The sequence below is a fragment of the Cynoglossus semilaevis genome, chromosome 16, assembly GCF_000523025.1.
Source record: "Cynoglossus semilaevis isolate Cse_v1.0 chromosome 16, Cse_v1.0, whole genome shotgun sequence".
Lineage (NCBI taxonomy): Eukaryota > Metazoa > Chordata > Actinopteri > Pleuronectiformes > Cynoglossidae > Cynoglossus > Cynoglossus semilaevis.
This window is the reverse complement of record NC_024322.1, coordinates 256,507-279,006: the sequence shown is the minus strand read 5'-3', so window position 1 is coordinate 279,006 and position 22,500 is coordinate 256,507. Positions and strand designations below refer to the sequence as shown.

The 22,500-nt window shown below is 37.5% G+C and overlaps 2 protein-coding genes across 7 annotated transcripts in view; both read left to right on the top strand.

Annotated features, from left to right (window-relative positions):
- The window catches only part of slc37a1 (solute carrier family 37 member 1), a 33,673-nt gene extending 31,510 nt beyond the window's left edge, over positions 1 to 2,163 (top strand). For 5 of the 6 annotated variants that reach the window (XM_008327785.3, XM_025063785.1, XM_017039866.2 and 2 more), the window contains one exon: positions 527 to 603. In XM_008327785.3, coding sequence (XP_008326007.1) covers positions 527 to 542 — 16 coding nt within the window. In that variant the 3' untranslated portion in view covers positions 543 to 603. Of the gene's footprint in view, positions 1 to 526 lie in introns of all 6 variants that reach the window. The other variant, XM_008327783.3, reaches the window with a different exon arrangement.
- Positions 2,164 to 3,273: 1,110 nt separating this feature from the next.
- pde9aa (phosphodiesterase 9aa) overlaps positions 3,274 to 22,500 on the top strand; it is a 58,193-nt gene continuing 38,966 nt past the window's right edge. The window contains exons 1-6 of the mRNA XM_025063700.1: positions 3,274 to 3,367; positions 6,940 to 7,010; positions 14,749 to 14,826; positions 16,359 to 16,402; positions 20,854 to 20,908; positions 21,459 to 21,529. Coding sequence (XP_024919468.1) covers positions 3,305 to 3,367; positions 6,940 to 7,010; positions 14,749 to 14,826; positions 16,359 to 16,402; positions 20,854 to 20,908; positions 21,459 to 21,529 — 382 coding nt within the window. The 5' untranslated portion in view covers positions 3,274 to 3,304. The remainder of the gene's footprint in view (positions 3,368 to 6,939; positions 7,011 to 14,748; positions 14,827 to 16,358; positions 16,403 to 20,853; positions 20,909 to 21,458; positions 21,530 to 22,500) is intronic.

Genomic DNA, 22,500 nt, shown 5'->3' with positions numbered 1-22,500 from the left:
AGACTCAAACTTCGAAACAACTGTGGTCCTATTGTCTGATCCAATACATTGGACCAAAACATTCCTGTCGCCTAGAGAAACTTTCTGCCGATAGCCGTTCCTGCTCATCTCTGCTGAGAATCCAGGTGCGGGGGGGGGGGCTTTATTTTAATGGACATACCAGGCAGCCAATCATATGTGTAGGAAGGAAGGGGGTCCATCCAAGATGAGGCATCTGTTTTGTCTGAATAACAACCTGCATAATAGTCTTAGTGTCATAATGTTGACTTTTTGACACCGTTTGATTTGGTTACTGTGTTAAGAAGTCTAATGATAATATAAATAAATTATATAATTTTTGAAAAAGTTTGACCGCCCGGATTGAAAGCGGATTTGTTTGCCCATGCTTTACAGCTTATACAAAATAATGTAAATTTAATTTATTTTTTTAACTTATAGTCAAATTGTTATACCGTAAGGTTAAACGGTCCACAGTCTTGCCATTACTGCTTCCAAATATAACTCAAAGTTTTCTGTCTTTTTTCAGGCTGAAGGAACACTGAGCACTGGATGTTTCACATGTGAGCACAATGAACCACAAACAAGAAAAACCTTTATTCCATAAGTACTAATTGCAGACGGAAAGTTGTGCAACAGGGAATTTAGTCTGGTTAACTGGGAATACTCAACACAGTATTACACAGTTTCTTGCCTTAGTTTAACTTTTCATCGACGAGGTACAACTTGAATACAATAATCATTTATTTAAACTTCATATATTCCAAAATTGGCCTTACTTTTCCATGCCAACATCCCATACGTCAAAACGATACAAGACTTGATATATTGTTCGCTTTTAAATAGTATCTTTTAAAGCGGAGTTTGAATGAATTCTTTTGGAGTGTTTTCACAACCCCGACCCCAGGATAATCCTCCCTGTAATCTTTTCTTACCTAATCCGAGGCAATTATTTCCTGTTTGCTTATTACAAAAAAAAAGAGATACATGTACATGTTGCTTAAAAAAATCTTTTTAAAAAATGACTAGCTTCTTGTAATTTTTCTGGAATGATTTCAAATGAAACCTGTCAAAATCGTGTTTCATTTATTCACTATTTATTTATTTTTTTGTAGCCCAGCAAGACACTGCCAGGCAGAGTAGCTTTGTGAATTTACAATAGATGCAAATAAAATGATCTGAAATCTCTCAATAAACTTACCAGAACACTTTTTAAACCTGGATTTAAAAAAAGTCTGATACAAGTCTATTAGCACACCAAATATGTGTTTTTTAAAGACAAACTTAGCATACGCTAAACTGTAGTGCAACACAACACGGTGCGCTGTCTTTTTCAGCTGACAGGACTGAAATTGCCTTGGTTAAACATTAGGAGCTCGAACTACGGGAGTACTGACTTGAAAAATGAAAATGACAACTACCAATACTTTGAGTATACGTATATGCAGTAAAAGTGTACGTGTTGGCTTATGTAGCCTTTTTGTCCCAATATAATTTGTTGTTTGTCTCTATATCTGGTAAAAAAAAAAAAAAATCAGTTGAATTAAAATTAATTTATAAAGACTGAATCAGAGAGTAGATGTGCACGTCAACTCTAAATTATATGACTTTAGGTAGCGTTTTTTTTGTTTTTTGTTTTTGTTTTTTAAAGTAAATCTCTTCCAAACACTTTTTTCTCAGTAGCCTTTTTGAGCTCGTGTTTTTGATGGGTCTTCTTACTGCATACTACAGTCTCAATTCATGACATGAAGTGGGCTTTGGTCTCAGCTGGAGATGGCAGGTATCATTTAAATTGGTAAGCCTGTGACAGAGAGAGATCCACTCAGTGACACAGGCAGAATCCAGCCTCATTAATGCGCCCACATAGAGACAGAGAGATCAGGAAAGAGTCAGGTCATCTCAACCTGATGAAGTCCATTGGGAAATGAAACAGTATTTTAGAGAGTGAATTGTTAAGTTGTGGGAACACTGTATTTGGAAACATATAGCATATCCTTGGTGAAACTGTCCAATGAAAAAGCATATCAGATATATATTTACAGTATGTATTCAGGGAAGTAAATGTGATGCTTTATTGAAATGTTCCGTCTGTTTGTTGTGCAGCACAACTTTATGTATATAACTACAGAATGGAGATAAAATAAATGAGCTATTTTTTGAATGAAATTGTTGGTTTTGTTCTTCTCTGAAATCAGTCAATATTTTTCCTTTGGTGTACTAGTAGTCACGAGGGATTATCTTGCCTACCTTCGATGGAAGTAAGCTCTCACTAATAAAATACAGTATGTACTGTATAAGTATGATGGAAATATCTTGTGTTTCTGAAACACTAATTGAGAGCAGGTAGATGTATGTGTTTCATATCTGTTAATTTATGAATAATAAATGATGGAATTAATAATAGGGGAGAATGTAAAGATAGAATATTGCATATTGACGGCGATCGGTATAAACGTATGGTAGAATGTTTGATCTGTGAACTACGCACCTGCCGTCCGACTGGACGCATTAAATATAATGTTTGCCGACAAATTGATATTATTGTCCTGAGGTGTAATTGTATTGGTCCTACAGCTGTAAACTACACAAATCATAGCGAAATCTACCGTCGGTCTGTTATTATATAACAGAATAACTGGCACCTGCTGAAATCTATTGGGCAGTCAAAACAAAAACCTTAAGGGATATTTGGCATTTTACTCAAAATGTTAAAAACACAAATGCTTATATATTTATATACATTAATATATAGTAATATTATATAAAATATATATTAATCATAATATATATATATATATAAATTAGGTTAACTAATTTAGCTTAACTTAACTCCATACATTTAATTATTCGCCATAACATGAACAACACATATATATATATATACATATATACTGATTCAAATTGTAAGTCGCTTTGGAAAAAAAAGCGTTTGCTAATTGTATTGTAATGTAATATGTAATATTCTATTCTAAAAAGTAGTTCATTTCATGGAAACACGTTTTTTAAATGTAATTAACTAAATTCACTTAACTGAACAACATCTTACATCTTGTAAATGTAGTTTATTCAAACTAGCTAAAAACTAGAATAAGTCACTCGTCGGTAGAACTCTACACCTCTACTTTCGTGATTCGATATATATGTTTCGTGTTGCATATATATCTCACAATTACCATCCGCTCTTTGCCTGTTCGTGTTGATTCTGTGAGTAGTTGGAGGGCGGGAGGGAGGGGGAGAGGAGGGCAAGAGGAGGCGCAGCAAAAAGCGCAGGAGCCGCGCACAAGCGCATAGAAGAGCAGGGGGCAGGATGGGCTCTGCTTCGTCCTCCTACCGGGTTATTTTTCTCGACGTGGATGGCAGGATTCAGAAGGTATGGTTAAGAAACAACGAACAAAATAAGGAGAACAAGTTAAGAAGTAGAATTTACCCCGAGTGTTGTGGATTTTTGGCGCGAAGTCTGTTGTATTTCTTTCCTCTCGTATCGTCTCTAGCGATACTTAACCGTGGGGAGAAAGGAAAGCGTGATTAATGAGCTTGTTGCTACGTGCAACATCAATATCGCGCTTTTTGTTGTTTTTTTTTTACTTTAAAACAAAACCTTAATGACAAATATAGAGATACGTCACGCTTCTGTATTTTAAATTCATGTATTCAGTTAACGTATAGCTGAATAAACGAAATGCAATTTATATGTAAACACTCTAATTTACCAGGTGCATTGTTTAGAAATAAAATGTTAAATTCCCCGTGTAATTTATTGTAAAATTATACAATAACCTTCATAAATACTCTGAAATAGTAATAGTGTGAACCCGCCATGAGATATCTCCAGGGTGTACTGTAGAAAATGTCTAGTTTTTACTCAAGTGGTCTGAAAAATATTCTTTATTAACTGCAATTAAATTGGCTTTGTGTGTCTATGGGACAGTGGCAGGCGGGAAAATTAAATACACCTGCGGTGCTTTATTTCATCATATGCACTTTTTCTAAGGGCTGTAAATATTGAATCTTTTTTAAATCAATTTCAGCATGTCTATAGATATTTATTCAGAAAGTGAGCTAATTAAGAAAGATTTTGGTGGTAACTTTGTGCAATGTCAATCTCCTAAACATAAGCCTCAACTAAGTTAAGCATTTCAATTTGCCTTTTGCCGTTTATTATAACATGACGAAAACAATTCTCTAAATATTCCTTAACACTTCTTGTGCTGATATCACTATTTGACATAGTATATTTTCTAGGGCTGTAATCAACCAAAGAAGAAGTCTTGGTTTACTAAAGCAGTGAAATTTTGACTGAAAATTGTCTAATCACCAAGGAGGATGGAGTAGGCAGTGCTTGGTAGCGATGTCCGCCTAAATTTATTATATATAAACATAAAGATTAAAAGTATACTTGCTTTATATTTCATCGGTTTTTACCTCGTTATTTTTGCACCGAAATGAATGACACACTCATGTGTCTTTCGGCTCTGAAAGCGTTTTTGCATCATGTGGATCTGTTCAATATCGTAGCCCATGACTTCATAAATAGTCATGAAAATACATAAATATATAATAAATATATTTATATAATAAATATATAAATATATGTCTAAACAATACAGACCAAGATGAGTGCAGAAAAGTGCAGAAATAACTTTAAAGATACAACATTTAGATGATAGTGGAGGTGGAAGTTTAACGTCCAACATGGGGGGGGGGGGGGGCGGGTGTACTTGCAATTCTAAAATGATTAGTAGACTAAAACATTGTCAAACAATATGTCAATTCTGACATGTTCACATATGCCATGTTTGCTTTCAAGCTGTGATATGCAAACTTTACATTCAACTTTTTTCCGTTTTATCTATTTTTATAAAATGCTACCACACTGTTAATGTCTTTGACATGGTAGAGGAGGACTAACTATAAATGAAGTGCTCAAATTAAATAAATACTCAACAAAACGGGTGAACTAGACCTTTGCAGCGGTAGATAATACCTCTGAAGATAATCAAGAAAAATTGGCCAATCAAGGATACCAAAATCAAGAAGATCAGCACTGATTGATCTGTGCACCCAGTTCTCATTTCAAAAACCTGATTGTATGTACTTAAATTCACCTAAACTAAAAAATAAATTCTTTAGTCTAGTCAAGACTTGAGCCTTTTTAATTGTCTTTTATCTGTTGCTTTGGCACAACATGGGATACAAAATCTTATCCCATCTTCAAATTTCAGCCACTCTTTGCAGTACCAACTTTTGAGCACAACTCACATTGCCGGTAGCCGTAGCAGCACTGGTGGTATTAGTGGTCGCTACACCGTCACCCCCTCCCTCCCACCCCCCTCCCACAGTGTGACTGGTTAGTCGACGACTGCTAATTTTAAATCTTGCTTCTGTGTGCAAGGTCTTAGGTCGGTTTTTAAATTTTTTTTAAATAAAAAAGAGACGCTTGACAATTGCAATATTTTACAAAATAGATAGATGAGATTCAGTTGTCGGCACCACTGAAATACATCTAAATAACAGAGTGCAAATATAACATTTCAAATTGTTGACAATCATTTCAAAACATAGTTGTTCTTAGTCTCCAGAATAAGATCCAGAATTTATGACGCATTTAAAAAAATAAATCTCTGGTGACCTGTAGATTCTTGATTACAAAAAGGGCACGGCACCATTCCAAAATAATTAAGCTGCCCTTTGAAGGCCAAGGTGGTCCTGAGGCTATCATTTTTAACAGCAATCAATAAGTTTTATTATATACATTACATCATCACCATGCAACCAAATTGGAAAAATGGTGTAATAAACTAAACACGATGTGTAACATTCAAACACTGCTGCTTCCGGGCCAAACTTATCGCAGTGTTACTTCGTTTGGTAAGTATTGCCACTTCAAGGTACCACATTTTTTGGAGCATAAGGCGCACCGCATTATAAGGCGCAATATCAATGAACGGGTATATTTTCATACATAAGGCGCACTGGGTTATGAGGCGCATTAAGAAACAAAACAACCAGCGAAACACTTAAGCGGAATAATCAAGCATGTCCGAACCCCTTTCGTCAAATGCGAGTCAGTCTCATTGCAGTTAATTAGTTGTTCACTGATGATTCCGGCCTTCGTGACAGCCCGGACGACATTTGATACCGATACATTAACCCAGGGATCCACGATCCATTGGCAGATAGTGGTGTAACTTGCCTGGCGTTGCCTCCCTGTCTTGGTGAACGTGCCTTCTGTCATCCAATGCTCCCACACAGCTCGCAATTTAACTTTAAACGCCCTGTTAACACTAATATTTAGTGGTTGGAATACTTTGGTTAATCCCCCCGGAATGATGGCAAGCCCCGAATTAGTTCGCTTCACTTGGGTTTTGACAATATCGGTGAGATGGGCGGAAAAAAATCGATAGCCATGCGTCTAAGCCGTCCTGCATCGCACCATACATCGACAATACAAAAACACAACGCAGAGTCTCCGGGTGTTGGGATGCACGATGCGATGTTGCACGGATTTCGGTTACACGACCATACTGTAACAACTGTTGTTGAGCATCTTCTAATTGTGATAACAGAGTTAAACGTCATTGTTGGCTCCCAGTGTGCTTCAGTTGTGTGCCATCATCTGTGATGCGGGTTTTTAGGTGCACTGTTGATTTTTGAGAAAATAAAGGATTTTAAGTGCGCCTTATAGTCCGGAAAATACGGTAACTTTGGAGACGGCTAACAACCACGTGGGGTTTCATATATGTAGTCCATTTATGCACTTTTCTTCATACACAGTTCACCATGTTGGAGGTTACACGCATATGCTTTGTTAACCAGGGCACTTCTTTTAACTCAGTGTCAAGACATTGAGACCTCCATTGACCTTGTTGTAATGGTGTTGCATTTTGTCTGATTGAAGGCTGTAAACTGTAGTCTGATTCCATGATATGTTGTTTTCCTTAGGTGGTGTTCAGTAGGTTCTGCAGCCCATGTGACATCAAGGAGCTTCTCTGCACAGCCCTGGGTGTACCTCGGTAACGTACACACAAATCTTGTAAACACATAGCCAGTCTATACAGTGCCTTTTTAACGAACTGAAGCAGTGTTAATTCTCTTGATGAAGACTATGGGGAACACTTTGGTAAACAAATCAAAAGTAGATGTACATTTTAGGATGTGATGAATGGAGAAGTGATCCAATCAGAATGAATCACATTGCGAGGGTAGGCTGATCACTCCATAAGCAGAGCCACAGTTATTAGGCCGTAAGGTGAAACACGAAAAGTCTTTCAGAAATTGAATTCCGCTCCGACGTCTGGGAACTACACAATCTTTTAGTTCATAAAAAAAGGAGTTATGTTAAGCTTACAGCAAAAAGTTTGTCGCAAAAAACCCTGTCCATTTTTTATAACGAGCCATTTTATACAGAACTAGCGTCTTCAGGGCGCAATAAGATTTTGGTGCGTGAGAGGTGGCACGGTCGACACGTGACCGGATTACACCAATAGGGTAGCAGCTTTTGGTAAACAGAAAAGCAAGATGGCTGACTGCAGAGTTTCATCTAGTAGTACCGAAGAAGAGGAAAACTCACCAAAAATGAGTAAAAAAAAAGAAATCTTCACACAGGATTTCACACTTGCGCGGTAGAATACGTACAAGAAGAGTCTACAAGGGGTGAGTGTCGATACGTACCTGGAAACTACAAACACTGCCTGGATTTGGAGTTTGCAATTGCAAAAGTGAAAAGACATCTCGTGCATGAGAAAGGAGAGAGGATACGAAAGGCTGCTCAAGAAGTGAGGCCATCCCATTAACATCAAGCAGGACGGCTCAGAGTCCGACAAAGAAACTTAGACCCAGGTCAGGCCTGCCCTGGCCCCGAGCTCTAGCCCCGTCCTTCCAGCCCTGTGCACAATATGCAAGAAAAAGGACGAATTTCGTCGTAATGCAGACCTTACAGGAGTGGACAAAAAATACGCAGCTTGTACATAACACATAGGATCTGCGTGACTGTAATGGAGGGTGTACAATCTGTTCATGCTGTTGAAGTGTGATCATGAAGAATGTGGCACTGACACTGATGTGGCAGTAAGTCTGCAGACAAATTTACCATGCAGCTTATAATTTTTCACAGCGGACAGGCAACACGACACACATCTTTGACATTACCACGGTGTCTTCAGCTCTCAGAACCAGTGTGTGTTCGGCCTTGATTGTCATACATTGTCAAGTCTTCGGGTGTAACTCCACAAGTGCCTTTTATGGTAATTTACAAAAGAAAGACATTTTCCGTAGCGCGCGAGAAAGAAGAGCACCTTAAGACTTTGAAAAATATGGGCGCTAACCTTAACTTGGACCACTCCAACATTTGCACTACTCTGCTGAAAATGTCAATGAGGCTGGGTACAAGGCTTTCTGTATGGAATCATCAGCCTCGCCAGAATTGTCTAATCCCCCTACAAGTGATGCTCCCAATCTGTGCTGCAGTCGTGAGGTCCTGTGTCAAACAAAGTATAGGCGCTCCATCACCTGCTGGATGTGTGAACACAAAGGAAATCAAGGAAAAAAGGAGGATAGACAACTGCCCTGACACTGACAGTGAAGACTAACGTATCATGTGTAGCCTATTGCCTCAGAGTTGTATTGCAGTGGTCGCATTGTTAACATTCTTATGCTGTTTTGTACTGTTTTATATATTGTACATATGTACATATGTTTTAATAAAGATTGTTTTTTTTACGGTTGATCAGTGTTGTATATATATATATATAGTTAGGAGCGAATAAATAAACAAATGAATAAACGTGGTCCTTGTCATTGATGACTTCCTTTTATTGATCAAAAAGACTTAACATAAAAAGTTCACCTTATCGTCTATTTGCCTCATTGTTCTTCGTGCAGGTGGATATGTATAAAGCACTGTTTAGAATCCATTTGGCCCACTTTAGAAGACTTTTGGGAGAATTCGATCACGCGTCGAACCGTGCCACCAAAATCGTATTACTCCCTGAAGAAGCTAGTTTGCCATAAAAAATGGGCAGGATTTTTTTGCTATGAACCTTTTGCTGTAAGTTTAACATAACAAAAATTGCAGGGAAAAAACCACGAACCGTGCCACCAAAATCGTATTACTACCTGAAGAATCTAGTTTGCCATAAAAATGGGCAGGATTTTTTTGCTATGAACCTTTTGCTGTAAGTTTAACGTAACTTGTTTTTTTTTATGAAGTTAAGATCGTGTTGTTCCCAGACGTCGAGATGAAATGATAATGGGGTTTACCTTATGGCCTATATTGGCACATTGAAAGATTACAAACTGGCTTTAGTCGTTAGCAGCAACCTCCTACGATGCACAAAATCCAAGTGCAAGGGTATGTTTCACGAACACAGTAATGCCAGTGCAAGATTTAGGATGAAAGCAAATGTCTAACATCAGGTCATATTTTACATGTGACCTCTGTAAACCATGTAGAACAAAAATTGCAGGGAAAAAAAAAAACCGACTCGTTGATGCTTATTCCTTTTATTCCCCAATTTCCTGTGGAATGACATTGCAACCAAAACATATTTTCTTTTACCTATTTGAGTTTTTTTTTTTTTTAAATCTTTAATACGATATTTACATGTATTTTCAGTGCTGGAAGAGCCATGTTTTTGTTGACTTAAGTAGAGTTCTTTTGGGTTTGTGTGCTGTGGCCTGACATTTAACTTTGTTTTTTTTATATTATTTATTTTTTGAGAACTGCGCATTTTTGTTTTTCTTGCTCTTCTTAAGTTTGTACAGACGTACAGAAGAATAACACAAAATGCATGTTCCATGTTACAACTGTTTCCGCACCTGTATTGGACAATCAAACCTTGATACCGTTCCAAAACAATGTGATGAATATTCTACCATAGATTCTCTTGACTAAAACTCTTGTGTTATTTCGTTTACTAATACTAGGCTAAGATTTCAGACTGAAACATGACTAAAACAAAGTTGTGTGTCGTTCAAAAGACTAAGACTAAATCAGAATTTGCTGTCAAAATTAACATTAACCATTTTTAAGGTTTATTATTAGTGTTGTATACACAACAAAATTGCTATAATTTTACAGAATACAGTGTGACCGCCAGCATTACTTACTTTTGTATATCAACAGGTGTCAGGTGTATGAATAAGTAATGGTACCAAATACGTGCTAATAATCATCATTTTTCTATGTAAAAAAGAAACAGGTCTGTAGAAGTTTTTAAATCAGAGTCAGAAACATCTTCATTGTTCAATTATGACTCTACATTGAAGGAATTTTACTTTTTTTTCTTTTATTCTCTTGGGCTTAAAAAAGAATCAATAAAAAGACAAGGACAGGGCTTGATACAGAAAGGGTAAACTGCACAAAGAGTCAAAATAGTCAAATAGTATATTTACACTACCATTTAAAATTTGTATCAACAGGATGTATATTAGTGTTAATGTTGTATATTTTGTTGACATTTATTGTATTGTATATATTGTATATATGCATTTTTTTTATCATTGATTTTTAATGTACACTATATAGTATTTATTAGGTCTTGACCAGGGTGATGACCTTTGGGATATAGAGAGGGGCTGAGATGATTTATATTGTGTATATGGAAGTAATGTTATTGATGTGAGAATTAAATGATAATAAGCTCTTGAGGACAACACCCAGGCTCTTAACCTTGGGGCAAACTGAAAAACTGTCAAGTGTGAGGGAAAATTAGAAGGCTGAGAAAGATTCCACTTTGATGAATTCAGTGCAGGCTGGGAAATATGAGAGGAACCAAGCCCTGTTTACTTTGTCACAACACTGCTTTGAACCTGCGTTGATTGCACGAAGAATATAAATGACAACATTTACGACTTCAGCATATTCATCCCAACTCCAGTGAAAATTGTTTCTCCCAAAAAGGCGGGCCACTCCTGTCCTTGAAGAGTGTGAATTCCCCCGCTCTTACACACTTTCCCGCTTAATGTCCACCTTGATGTTGGACCATTTCTTTTTTACTTTTGTGTATGTCTCTATAGCAATAGTTTTTTCCATTGTTATCAGCAATAATAAGGGAGTTTTTTAAAGGACCGGAATTGATTAATTTTCTTTCTGTTATTCCTTATGGGGAAAACATGATTCAAGATACGAGCACCTTGAGTTACAACGGAACGGATTATGCTCATATCTCGAGGTTCCACTGTATATATTTGTATCATTATTTATGAGGATTGTGGAAATCTATTGAGAGTATTGATATCGACTACTGAAATTCTGGTACCGTGACAACCCTTGTCAAAACACTGGTAGTTTTGATGAAATATAATTATATTCTATAATTAAACAGAAACAGAATATATTGCCCTTTTTTTACGGGTAAGGGGGTGGCTACTTGTGTGATAAAAGGGACTGAGAGCAGGGGAGTTCTTTGTGTATCTCTTCGTGTGTGAAGTGTTTAGAGGGGACTGCAGAGAAAACAGGGAGCTGAGTGTGAGTGAGTGAGAGAGTTCTACACTATGCTGATGTTTTGCAGTCCTAACGCGATGTAAACATATGTAAGTTGTTGCTTTTGGCAGCAGCACCGCTCAATTATCTGTTTCTATGAGTACTTTTTGTACTTTTTTTATACTTTATATACTAGGCCAGGCATGGGCAAACTAAGGCCCGGGGGGGCTGGATGCGACCCGTTCATCTTTTTAATCCGGCCCCCCAAACTTTTCCAAATGATGTAATTTATGTATCTTATCATTATACGTCTGCCTTTTCCTTGCAATACCCAATTTTCCCCAATAGGTGGTGTAGAAACTTTTAAAAACATTTTAGCGTTATTAGCTTTTATGCATGACTTTTACATGTCATTTATCTTAGTTCACATGATAATTCACCCTCCCCGTTCAATTTTAGGGCAACTGTGGCCCGCGAATCAGAAAGTTTGCCCACGCCTGTACTAGGCCCAGAGAACTCATTGTGGCCAATGAGTTGATAATTCAAAGATATATACATTGACTACCCATAGAGGGCAGTGATATCCAAGTGCAAAGCCTAATACAGGATTACATTTCCTAGGGATTGTGTGTGCCATTTTAAACTTTATACCCTTGCTATCAGTCTGGGAGATGGCGAGAAGAAGAAAGCACTCCTGTCAACAGTATCGGGACATGGTATTCTGGATGTTTACCACACATTTGCCTTCACAGAAGAGGAAAAAGACAAATATGAAGCGGTTTGAAATATGAAGTTTGAACAGTATTGCACACAGGAAAGAATTAACCTACGAAAGGTAGGAGAGGAAGGTAGAAAGAGGTAGAAACCAAATGCAAAAAAAAAAAAAAAAAAAAAAAAAAAAGAAGAGAGATTTAAGAGTCAGTCATCTAATTTTGGGACATGGTGTGACCCAGTGATCCAAAACCGAATTGTCATTTGAGTTCAGGACAACAGAGTGAGAATACACCAGTTTGACTTATACTTAAAAGGCAATAAAAAATATGCCAAACATTAGAGAGTGTTAAAGCCCAAGGAACACATCTGATAAAAGAACCTTGGTGATAGCAAAGGACATGAAGCAGAAGAACAAAGATTCCAAAGGCTATGAGGGATGTTATAGTTATGATGCCCCCAGTGTCCTGCATTTGAAAAAGGGAAGTGGGTCCAGCTGCAACAGGACTCAATAACAGAACATGGGCCAAAAGAGTGAATCTGTACTGCTACATGTTGGTGTTCTTCACATCATCATTAAGGAGGAATACAAGTGATGTGGACATTTCTCCAGGCAGCACTGTCAAGGCTGCTGTTCTGAAATGAACACAGAGCGCTTTATCAAATAACAGATTATAAAACCCAGAATTCTCTCTCTAATGAAGATACTTTTTTTCTTTCTTTTGTACTTATTTTACCACACATCTTCTGAAGTTCTGAAATTCCTTTCCACGCTGACGTTAAACTTCACAATAAGTACCTTAATGTTCATGTCAACAACAAATTGGACCAGACTACAAACACCAGTGTCAGACAGGGCCAAACTTGTCTCCACCTGCTGAGCAGACCAAGGTTCTTCCAATTGTGCAGGACACTGTTAACACAGTGGTTGCATCTGCAGAGCCTTATGCTGGTGTTTGTTAGCGAGAGGGGGTACACAGAGAGGGACAGTGACGGTCTATACAGGTTGGTGTAGAGACAGCTTGGTGCAACTGGCCTCTGGACAAAAGGGAAAAAGTGAGAGGAGGAAACTTTCAACTTTCAAAAGTGGTCACTTTTAGCTTAGCTTATTAGAAGTGCCACTTCAAGTGGATAATCTTACATTGTAGTTAGTCACGTTTGAAGGAATGATCCTTCCCTGAAATATTGGTCCCATACATCATCTGAAATTGACATAATTTGCAACGAGGTAGGTTTTCAGGGAGTGGATATGGTTATAAAGGGGCAGAAATTGTCTCGTAGGAAGAGGAATAACCATCGATATCTGTTGGCGCTGATGGACTGGTAATGTAAGGATACAAACAAAGTCATGTACCTAAATGTATCTAAAAATATGATACATGGAGGAGAGTGTTCCGAACAGTACCCAAATACAGCCACGTAGAAACCATCTGCAAATCCGAAGACCGAAGTTTGGCTGGAGATTGCCCGATGGGAACGTTTGTGATCCCCAATGGCTTAATCAATGGCTCAAGAGTAGGCCTAACACCCCTAGGCAGCCAGTGTGAAAATAGGCTGCAATGATTTTTTTTTTTTAACACGGGGAGGGGCAGCGATTATGTTCTGCACTTACCTTTTGTCAGCCTAAGCCGCTGAACAGACATTACTATGCATAAAATATCACAGGAGCAATAAAATACGTTTCTCGGCACACTGTCACATTAGATGTGCTTGTTATATAGCTTAATAGTTGGATCATTGTAGTTGGATCATTGGTGTTGGAACCGTTCGTTCTGTCAGGCTGTTTGTGAGGTTCCTATTCTGTTTTTCCTTGGGATCACACTCACCTGTTGGTAATTAGCTTCGCTTGTGTCACCTGGTGCTCCCTGTGTATATATACCCCTCTCCCTCACTCTGTCCTGGTTGGATCATTGTTGTTGGAGCAGTGTAGTTGGAGCATTGTAGTTGGATCATTGTTGTTGGATCATTGTAGTTGGGTCATTGTAGTTGGATCATTGTTCAGTTCGTTCTGTCAGGCTGTTCGCGAGTTTCCTATTCTGTGTTTCCTCGTGTTCCGTGTTACAAAGAGAATCCCATGCCTGGTAGTTCTTCGTGTTTCCTTAATTTGGACTTTGTTAATAAAACTACCTGCACCAGTACTGCACTTGGGTTCTGCCTGCTTCCTGTCGTTGTCCGCATGTGACATAAACTGATAAACTTATAAACTTAACACCCAGTCTGGGTTGTTCGATTTATTGGTTGATACGTCCTGGGTCTAACAAAATTCTGATTAGACAATTTTTTTTTTTTTTTTTTAAATAATGTCTTTGTGTTAATTTCATCTAGAGGAAACCCTAACCCTACATAAAGATAAACAAAGGCTAAACTATGCTCCAGTTGATTCCATAAATTATCCCTTAGCTTTTTTCCTCTGTGCTAAAATAGACCGTTGCAAAAATCCTGATCTGTATCTTTATTGTGGGATGTAATGTGCAAGACTATGTCAGGATTAAACTATTTCTCATTTGGGAGTCTATATTGTCTACATATGTAGGCATTGGGCCCAATACACATTCTCATGCTGGGTCTCACAGTTATATTTGTGTATAAAAACTCCTTGCTTTTGTTTTCTCACGAAGGAGCACTAATCTGTCCCTGCTGGATTCCACTGGAGCTATGGTGTCTATTGACCCTACCATGCCACACAACACAGAAAGGTAAGGAATAGCATGTTACATCACAAATTGTTGTGAGAATTATCAGTTTTTTTTCTTTTGTTTTTTTTTTTTTTTTCTATGCAATAAGTATACATGTCTGCATGTTTTTTCCGTAGCACTTTTACCTTAACTTAACCACTTTTTTTTTTCAGGAATTAGATACTAAATTGACTTTAAGGTGATAAACATATTTTCAATAAATATGTCAATACCTTAAAAAATAAGGTAAAATGATGCAAAATTAGTTTTACGTTATAAATATGGGGAATATGAGTTATGATTTAGGTTTCATTATAATAATAATAATAGTAAGAGACATCTTTTTACTTTACTTTTAAATTAGGGATGTCTGATAATATTGGCTGACCGATATTATTGGCCTGATACTAGCATATATTGTAATAATTGCAATAATCGTTATCGGGTTTTTCCTCCGATAATGAAAACAAACGAAATTATGTGTGTCTCCCAAACCCGTAGCTCGTAACTGCTTCATAACAAACGAACAGAACGTTATCAAACGCTAAACAAGCCTCTGGTCACTAGATGGCAGCATTGCAGCCCATTTTATTAATCTATATTGACAATCAGGGGATTGTATGAAGAATGCTGGTGCCAACAACTCTTACAGTGGTTCTTGTGGATAAAAAAATAAATATTACTAGGCGCCTAATAGTATTTTAATTCTGTTCCCTAGGAGGGCAGAAAATAATAGAGAAACACTGTTATAACCTATCATGTTAGTGAGCAGGCAACACTTAAATTCCACCACTGCCCCGCTATATCGGTTGATATCGAAGTCAGAAATGAAGTGTTTGGACAATATTGGCATGTTGGTTATTGGGGAAAAAATGCATTAAAATCTATATTGTGACTTGTATTATATTGCTGGACAATATTGGCATGTTGGTTATTGGCAAAAAACGAATTAAAATCTATACTTGTATTATATTGTGGGCTATTTTATTTCCCTCTCAAGGAGCAGATCACATACTTATTATAGATACAAAGTACAAAGTACCGCAAGGAGCAGATCACATACTTATTATAGGTACAAAGTACCAATTAAACATTACAATATACACTAGCACAAATATAGTCAGATGTTTATGCTACGAGGCTTGTTCTTCTTTCCCTTGTTTTCTCCCCTCTTGTGTCTCTATTTTTCTTATTCTCTTAAACATACTGTATCTAACATACTGACACGCACATTACATCCACACACCTTATAACCAGCACTTCCCCCTGTAGACATTTTTTTGTTTAATTTGCATTGTTTAAATAAGCTTTATATTGTTTACCATCTACTTTTTCTGTTGCGTCTCATTATGTGATCACATGATGAGATTTAATGTTACAATTTAAAAAAATCTTCACCCTTCAGTCGGACTTTACATGAGCTGACTGTTGCCAAAAGGAATAGCACAAAGTGTGATGGATTAAATATATATATAGCTTTGTAGTAAGATCAACTGTAAGTTTACAACTAACCTTTGCTTTTTTGTTCTTTTGGCTTGCCGCTGTGTTTAAAGGTCACCTTACCGAGTGTTGCCTTTGACTGGAGGACAGCTTGCTGGTAAGTTGTTGATAACACTCAAATTGAACCATAAAAAGATATCAATAAAGATCAAGAATGTATTTGTGCATGTAACACGTAACAGTACGTTTATATGAATATTCTTTTAATGGCTAAGTTTAATAACATTTTTGTTGACATTATTGTAGCATACTTGGTGTTGTTGATTCAGCACTGGTTCAGTCCCATGCATATAATTGTTCCTTAGCTCCCTTTATCAAATGAGTATGGGTGGTCAGTTGTCTTCAAAACTGAAACGGGGCAGTTTATGTGTGCCCATGTAGATCATGGGGCTCTTTGCACTAACACCACAACACATTGTGGCTCTTAGCCTCTTGACTGGTTGGGCACCCCCTGCTGGAGATGCTTACAGCTACGTGGATTTCGCTAACGCGTTGGTTGTGGAGAAGAGGGACGCACGGAGAAAAGCCTATACATGAGCAGTTGAGCGACAAATCCAAATGATTCCTGTGCTTAAATTGCAAGCCGAAGCTGGGAGTGTTGCCTGAGAAATTGCTTTTGCTGCTCTATTGTGGGCAGTAGAGTTGAATGGCTCTTGGTTTACAGCCAAACGGCTGATCCCCGCACTACAAGCTTCGAGGAATCTTAGTTTATTATCCTGAAAAATGACACAACACATAATAGAAGTTCTGTTTGAGCAAAGAAAACAGTGGGAAAAGACCGTTAGCAATAAAAAGTAATGAAACTGAAAGTATGACTGAAAAATCCAGTAAACAGGTTGAAATATTACAGAGCGGATATATGGGAGAAAAAAAAACAACGTTAAACTAATGAAAAGACACATGAAGTAGCCTCACAGTTGAAGAGGCCTTTTGATTCTTACAGAAGAACAGGAAGGTGTCTGCATTGAATGTTTTGCGCAATGTGTCATTGCTCTGTGTGGATTATAAAATCCTATTCAAAGAACTGGCCTCTGGTTTGAGGAAAGCATTAGTAATGTGTAGGGCTGCTTGATTATGGCCAAAAATCATAATCATGATTATTTTGATTGTTATTGAAATCATGATTATTCAAAATGATTTTATTTATTGATTTGCGAATTTGCTTTTATGATTAAACTTTATTCAATGTTAAAGAGCCAAGAAAATATAAATAATATTGTAACTTGTTACAGCTTGTTATAGCTAGAATATATATGCATATATTAAAAATAAAAATATCTCTCTCAACACGTGAAGCTTCTGTTTGTATTCGGGGGCGTCACACAATTGGCACAATAATTGTTTTATTTTGATTGTCTTGTTTTCGTGATCGTCGTAAGCCAAAATTGTAAATCAAATTTCGATTAATCGCCCAGCCCTAGTGGTGATCCAAAGTTACTGCGCTGGTAGATCCACTTAATTCTACATATTTTCGAGTCTCGATGTTTTGTCTCCAGCTCATTTTGTTTGAACACTAGTCTGATTTTTTTTTGTAGCTCAGGAAAAACCTTTTGTTAACATTAAACACTACTTCTTGTTAGAGGTTGCAATTTTTGCACCATTTTGCTGTGTGATTTGCTGATAGCTCTTGATCACTGATTCCATTTTATTTCCCCAGTTGACAGCAATTACAAATACTAAAAGATGTTCGGCAGCCCAAACAAGTAATTATGAAACATTTTCCACTCCACTCACTCCTCAGTTCAACAACCTAAAAAAAATATTTTTATAAAACTAAAAATAATCAAAATACAACATAAGATAGCAGATAATACAAATAATATTATTTAAAAAAAACTATACCAAAATATATATATGCTCTTTAATGTGCACTGTCACAATATACTGAATCCTGTACATGTATTTAACATTTTCACAAACTATAGTAGTTAATAGGTGTGGTGCTTTGGACCCCAGGGTTCACCTCCTGGGGTCCGTTTCTTGAAGCGGGCTTCAAGCTCAGTTGCTTAAAAGAAATGAATGCCAGGAAAGAATTGAGACCACAACTAGATATTTTAACACTACCTGAAAGTTGTTTTTTTTTTTTCCTAAACCACTAAGCCTGTTTGAAGGATATCTTTGTATTTGGTCATAATTTGAAAAAAAAAATGTGTCGGAAATCGTTATAGACATGCAGCAGTGTTTCTTGCTCCACCGGAATGAAGCAAAAGGTGCGGAACATGACATGGTTCGTGTTATCGGCGCTAAATTGAGCAAGCATTCATGTGTAGTCAGGCACAAGCGCCACTCAGACTTAACTCAGGCTAATTGTAAAACCGGAAAGTCAGACTTGGACCTCTCCGGCTTCTGCAAGCTAGAGCTGTGACTTTAACTTGCAGTTTCGTGAGTCCGCTTTGAGAAACGGACCCATGGGTAAGTTCAAATCCTGGTTAGGGTGGTTGGTGCCTTCCAGTGGTCTTGGAGACTGCTGCCCCTGCGACCTGGTAACGGATAAGCGGATGGAAATGGATGGATGGATAGATAGTTAATAGGTTCCAGTCAATATCCCATTAAAAAACAACGATGTTGTTTCCTTTATATCCCAGAGCAAACAGTAAACATACACAGTTGATACCAGCAGAACTGCTATTGTTTCATCTTTTTATTGAGGACTGAGGATTTTAAACTTTCTTGTGTACTTAACTCGCGCTAACTAAAAGAGCTACACCAAAATACACACAACCTTTGTTTTCGATTTTTTTTTTTTGCACGCCATTGTTCAACTCCTGAACAATCGCGTTTAAGTGTCACATTATGTTTGTTGTCCTGAACCACTTCATGGTGGAGCCTGTCGGTCGTGAGCCAGATGTGGCTCTTTTGATGTCTCCATCTGGCTCTCAGATACATCTTATCTTGAATTTCTTAACACAATAAGTAATAAATCATTTCACTGATATTCAAGTAAAGCATTACAGGAATCATGGTGTTTAAATAATATAAAATAACTTTAATGCCAATTGCATCAAAACCATGCAGAAGTCACATTAATAGTAAGATGTTTTTTATGCATTAAATAGTGTAACAACGTTATTAATTTCCAAAATAACTTTAATTTTTTTTTAATACTTCAGGCTCATACTAACATTTTTGGTCTTGTTTAAAAATTCATACGTTTAATTGTATTCAGAGCAACAACAAAAAAGTATAACTCTCACGGAAATACATTTTAAAATATGTGACTTTTTTTGGCTCTCTCTGCTGAAAAGGTCCCTGGTTTAGACAACAAAAATGAAAAGAAAAAATAGACACTCTCTCGTTTTTTCTCACTCACTGAACTAAGAGGCAGGTCAGTGCACAAAATGATATGACGAAACCCAACAACGATTTCTTAGAGAAAAAAAAAAACGCCAATCCCGCAAAATCAAATCGATCGATCAGTACATCCCTACTTTCTCTGGAAAGTAATGAAATAGTTCAGGTTCAGCGGCAACTTCATAGCAAAGGAGTTGTACATTAGGATTAACAGTGCGCTGGAACTGTAGTTGACAGTCAATGACACAGCATTTTCCCAGGTCTTCCTAGGGGAAAACTACTGAATTAAGCACCTAAGAGTGCTTTAGGTTCTAAGGTTTTGTTGTTGTTAACAAAAATTGGGAGACTGGTTCTAGTTGGATCTTAATAGCTCTTAAAAGTTTATGCTGAGTAAAAAACTTTAGTTTACTTTTTGTCTTTACCCCATATTTTAAATGTCTTTTAAAATGTTAAAGGCATTGTGTTTCCTCCCTTCTCTTGCTTTTTTTTTTTCTATTTCTCACACAACACAAATGCACAAGTAAAACATCAGTTGTCACCTCTGCATGTTTGTAGACGGTTCCTGCGCTCCGGCATAAAATCGATCTGTGTGGCTGGTGCTTAAACAACAACGGTGATCATCTCAGACCCTACAGCTGAACATGTCCATATAATGACAATGCTAGTAACTGTCCTAACAATTATTTCACTAACCCACACTGGCCTCTGACCTTAACATGAAAGCTAGAATGTAAGCGACACACTGTATTCCCACATTCTCCCGTGGCTCTAAGTTTATTGACCCCCTGCATTGAACTTTGCCCACACCTGTGGAGCTCTCAGCCAATGACGCGCCGTTGTGTCCATCCTGTTCCTTGTGTAAGGGAAGAGGAATAACAAGTAATGTGTTAATGTATCAAGCTCTCAGCCACTTCCTTTTCACGGGTGAGTAAAAGGGGGTGGAAAAATACAACCTTTTTACTCTGTTTCTGTTACTTGCTGTGAACTGTTGCCTTGGTCATATACTCTAGGGTTACGTGACGGAGCGTGTGTGTGTGTGCACTTGTTGCTTTTTCAGATGTTTCGGATGTACACCGTCAATGTTTGGGTATAATAACCAGAAGTTCTTATTTACAGTTCATGTAACTGTCGTTGCCCAAACATATCCCTCTGTGTTTGTGTCTGTGAGTTATAACAGACACAAACACAGAGGGGGTTTGTGCATGAGATAGTCTGTAACTGAACTTACACAGATGTAAATTGTTGCTCTTTCCACAGATAAAGAGGAACTCTTCCAGAATGTACTCACCCAAGTAGCTGAACAGTTTTCACGGTAAGCTGGACTAACTATGCTGATTAGATGTTGAACTTTTCATGTATTATGGAATACAGTGCACACAACTGCAGTTCTGCATATTACAGGAATCAGGAATATGTTTTGGCCATTTGTTGTTTTCGAGTTGTCTTAATATAACTCGCACTAATGAAGGTTCTTCTGTAAAATCTGACTTCAATATTAGTTATATAGAATAGTAGAATTGTGTTTTTGATTTGTCTTGTATAAACTGTAGACTGTAGATTCATTTTTTACACTGGGTGTAAAACGAGTTCTACGCATTACTCTAGTTGCATGACATAAAAGGTGAATAAAAGTTCACGTTAGCAAATGCACGTGGGACAGGAGTAGTACAAAAGCAATTCAGCAGAAGGCGATTGAAGCAAAAACTAAGTTGATTTTAAAGTAAATGAAGTTTATGTTTCATTTGTTTCTTTTAATTTTCCTTCTTTTGCTAAGGTTAATTTAACTGTTTCATACATTTTTCTTTGTAAACATCAACTAATCAACTCTATATATGTGCTCATGTTCTCCTTTTCTGTTTAAGGGCTTTCAAAATCAATGAGCTAAAGACAGAGGTCACCAACCGTCTTGCCATGTTGGAAAAAAGAGTAGAATGTAAGTGTACCCTTTCTTGTTTAAATGTTGTGATCTATTGTTGCACTAAAGTTTAGTCACATGTATGACAAAAAATGTCAAAAGTGGTAGGGTACTTGTCCGTTATGAAGAAGACTCAAATAGGGTTTGAACTAAGTTAGATATCTAAGTGCCACAACTATTAATCTCAACGCTCTGGGTAAAACTGTGCTATAAACCTATTAGTACTACTACCGTGACAACTCATAGTGGAGAAAACAAATGTTCTAGTGCTCTGAGGCTGAGGGATCTGTACCAGACCCTAAAATTTACTCATGTCAGCATACTGTAGGGAACTTGCTAATCTCGTACTGTGATTGGAGTCATATTGTTTGATAAAAGGATATTAACCACCAAAAAACATTACATTGTTTGAGGTAAACATCAAGTACACTACCAAATAATATAATAGTGCATACGTCTTTATATTTAAAAGAGAAGCAGAGGAAAATGTACCACATCACACAGTAATCAGGTTTCTCATTTAAGAGATATGAAAATACAGGCTGGTGATCTGTCTGCTGGGCATTGCTGCCTGACGCACCTCCACCAGTGCCTTTGTCCTGGCGTGCTCATCTGAATGCCTCCCTGGGCCCCACTAGTGCCTGAGTGTCACGGGGTGGGGATTAGGGCTGTGGCAGGGGAATTATTGGGGGTCATCCTTAAACTTACCTTCAGGGTATGGGAAGGAGCTGAGGTAAGGGATGGGGTGGAATGGGGTGGACTTACTGGACTATGGCTTTTCCTGATTAGTTGGATGTTTTTTATAAATTGACTTACTGTAAGACACATCTTCAGTAGTGGACCTTGGGGTCATTGAGTGTTTCGGCCAGTATCACTAGACACTCTCCCCCTAAGAAGGCCCCGCTGGGGTTGCTCATGCCCCAGGGTGTGTCTTGTTAACTAATTACTATTAGGTTTGTAACTACATTCCTAACTTGATTGTAGCTTGA